Source organism: Equus quagga, unplaced genomic scaffold (assembly GCF_021613505.1).
Source record: "Equus quagga isolate Etosha38 unplaced genomic scaffold, UCLA_HA_Equagga_1.0 HiC_scaffold_13800_RagTag, whole genome shotgun sequence".
NCBI classification, from domain to species: Eukaryota; Metazoa; Chordata; class Mammalia; order Perissodactyla; family Equidae; genus Equus; species Equus quagga.
Window position 1 is genome coordinate 1 of NW_025792563.1, and position 2,589 is coordinate 2,589.

The window sequence follows — 2,589 nt, forward strand, 5'->3', positions numbered from 1 at the left end:
CCCTAGGTGCTGGGAACAAAGCAAAGACAGATGCCACTTTGCCCTCATGGAGTTCCTGGTCTAGTGGGGAGGCAGAGTCATGAACATTTAGGGCACATTGTGATAAGTAGGCTGTCAGATGCGCTCGGGGAGGGGGGGGGGGCCTTCCCTCCCCCACCCTGCTGGAAGCAGCTAGTCCTGGTGAGGCCACGGGTAGGACCCAGGCTCCCCGCTCCCTGGTTCGTTCTCTTTCCCCTGTACCAAGCTGCATTCAGAAGGGGTGACCACCCCGGGACATGAGGCTTGGGGACAGGGCTGTCAGAGTGAGTCTCCCCAACTGTTACATCCCCAAGTCAGACAGGTAAGGGCCCCGGGGATCAAAGTCTGCTCCCCAAGCTCCCCACTTAGTGGTCCCTGGAAACACCCTCATGCCCTCGAGTCAGAGCCCTCAAATTTCTGCACCCCCAGCGGAGGCCCTGGGCCCTCAGAACAGGGACCCCCTCGGTCCACAGCAGGCAGCCTGGGGCCCCGAATACAGCCAGGCGGCATGGGAGAGCTGAAACGTGCCAGCTGCTCCTTCCTTCACGCTCAGCACTGGAGAAGGAGCTGGAGATCCAGCCCCAGGAGAAGGTGGATTCACGCCCTTTTCTCTCTGTGCCATCTTGACCAGCTCTACCACTGTTGGCTCTGGACTGGCCCCTTCTCCACTCCATGCCTGCTTGTCTCGTTTGGAACATAGGGGCTCGATGACTGGCAGTCTTTTCCAGCCCTCCCAAACCCTCATCTGTCTGAGCCGTCCCTCCGCTGGAAGGACAGGGCAGGGCAGACAGCCCTGATGAGGCTCTGGTTTTGGAAGGCCCACCCCAGCCTGGTGAGATCCTGGGAACAGGACTTTATGGTGATGCTCTCAGGCCTGAGGGCAGGGATGGAGGGCAGACAGTCACCTGAGTGTCTCTGAACTGAGCAGCTGGGTCTGGAGGCGGCTTGAAGTGGAAGCAGCAGCAGCCTCTGTGAAGGAAGCTGGGTGCCAGGCCTGGCTACAGGTTTTGCAGCGAGGAGCAAAGTCCCTGCTGGCCTCGGCTCTCAGCACTGACCGGGGACTGGAGGACCTTTGGCGTCTCAGAGAAGTCAGCTTGCTCTCAAGGCTCAGAATCAGAACCTTCAGTCCGGGAAGGCTCTCTGGACCCGGAGTCCAGCCTCCTCACGGTGGTGGCGGAGCCTTTTAGCTGAGAGCAGGATTACAGCTCCTTCCTCTAAGGGGCAGGCAGGTGCTCTTCTCACTCACCCATCCTGCTGGGCTGCGGCCTGGGGCCCGACTCCCCGACTTTCATCCACATGCGCACATACCCCAGCATCCATGGGGAGCGTGCCGGGTCTGTTAAGATGCACCCAACTGCTCCCCTGGATTCAGAACTCACCTTGGGGTGTATACCTCCAGTGTGTCCTTGTTCCCACTGCCCCAAATCCAGTATTGCTGCTCAGACACAGGCCCGACTAGGCGCACTTCTGGAAGACTTCCAGATGAATAGGATCTATCAGGAGGAGAGGGTTGTATGAACCTCATGGGTGAAACCAGGATCAGGGCTGGGCTGGGGGGGGCTGGCATGTCAAAGGCAAGGGATACTCTCATTTTGATTTCAAGGGTGACAAGGGCCAAATTGACATGCTGGCCAGAATGTCCTGAGCTGGGGTGGAGTAACTGGGACCTGAGCAGGGGGGCCTGAAGTCAGAACTGAGGAAACAGTCGGGGAGGTGATCCCCAGGGGCTCAGGACAGCCCCACATTGTCACTGCTCCTCATTTGTTATTACCGAAGGAAGGGCTTGAGCCCCAGTAACAGGGCTGGGCTGTCTAACGCCCATACCTCTGCAGGGCCGGGTTGGGAAGGGGATGGTGGGAGAAGCACACAGAACACTGGCTTGGAGAAAGACTTTATTTCATCCTGCAGCTAAGGTGTGTGGCACACACCACTGTGGCCCTAGCTGGGCAGCGGCAGGGTGGCCTGGCCTCCAGATTAGTGGCTGTGGCCGGGGCCTCTGTGGCTGTGGCCACGGCCTCCATGGCTGTGGCCGTGGCCCTCGTGGCTGTGGCCGTGGTCCTCGTGGCTGCCTTCATGTTGGGAGCCACCTTCCCCGAGGCCTGCTCCATGGTGGTGGCCTGGTAGTTTCGGGGCATTCTCGTGCATCTTCTGGTGGGAGGCGAGCGTCAGCCTGATCACCAGCATGATGAACTCCTCGAAGCTGAGCTGCTTGTCCTCATTGGTGTCCAGGTCCTCCAGGATATGATTTATGGCTCCTTCATCCTTCTGCTCATTCTGTGGGAGGAGGACACAGGATGGTCAGGGCAGGATGTGGCCAGGGCTGGGGACAGGGAACACAAACGATAACCCAATGGCAAAGGCACAGGGACACCTGGCTCCTGGGCCCCAATTCCAAAGTTAAAACTAACCACGGCTGAGCGCCCACAGTGTAGCAGACACTGAGCGTGTGCTGGACACTTTCCCGCTCGTTCCGCAGACAACTCAGGAGCCGTGATTCTCTCTGTTTACAGAAGAGGAACTGAGGCCAAGCGCCTTGCCCGAGGTCACAAATCAGTAAGGATAGAAACATCC

The 2,589-nt window shown here is 58.9% G+C and overlaps 1 protein-coding gene across 1 annotated transcript; it reads right to left on the bottom strand.

Moving 5' to 3' along the window:
* Window positions 1–1,992: 1,992 nt before the first annotated feature.
* Window positions 1,993–2,292, bottom strand: LOC124231956 (protein S100-A9-like; the record flags this gene model as incomplete). The annotated part of the gene is made up of 1 exon (XM_046648951.1): window positions 1,993–2,292. A coding segment is annotated over one exon (300 nt), but the record flags the coding sequence as incomplete, so codon positions are not given.
* Window positions 2,293–2,589: the final 297 nt, after the last annotated feature.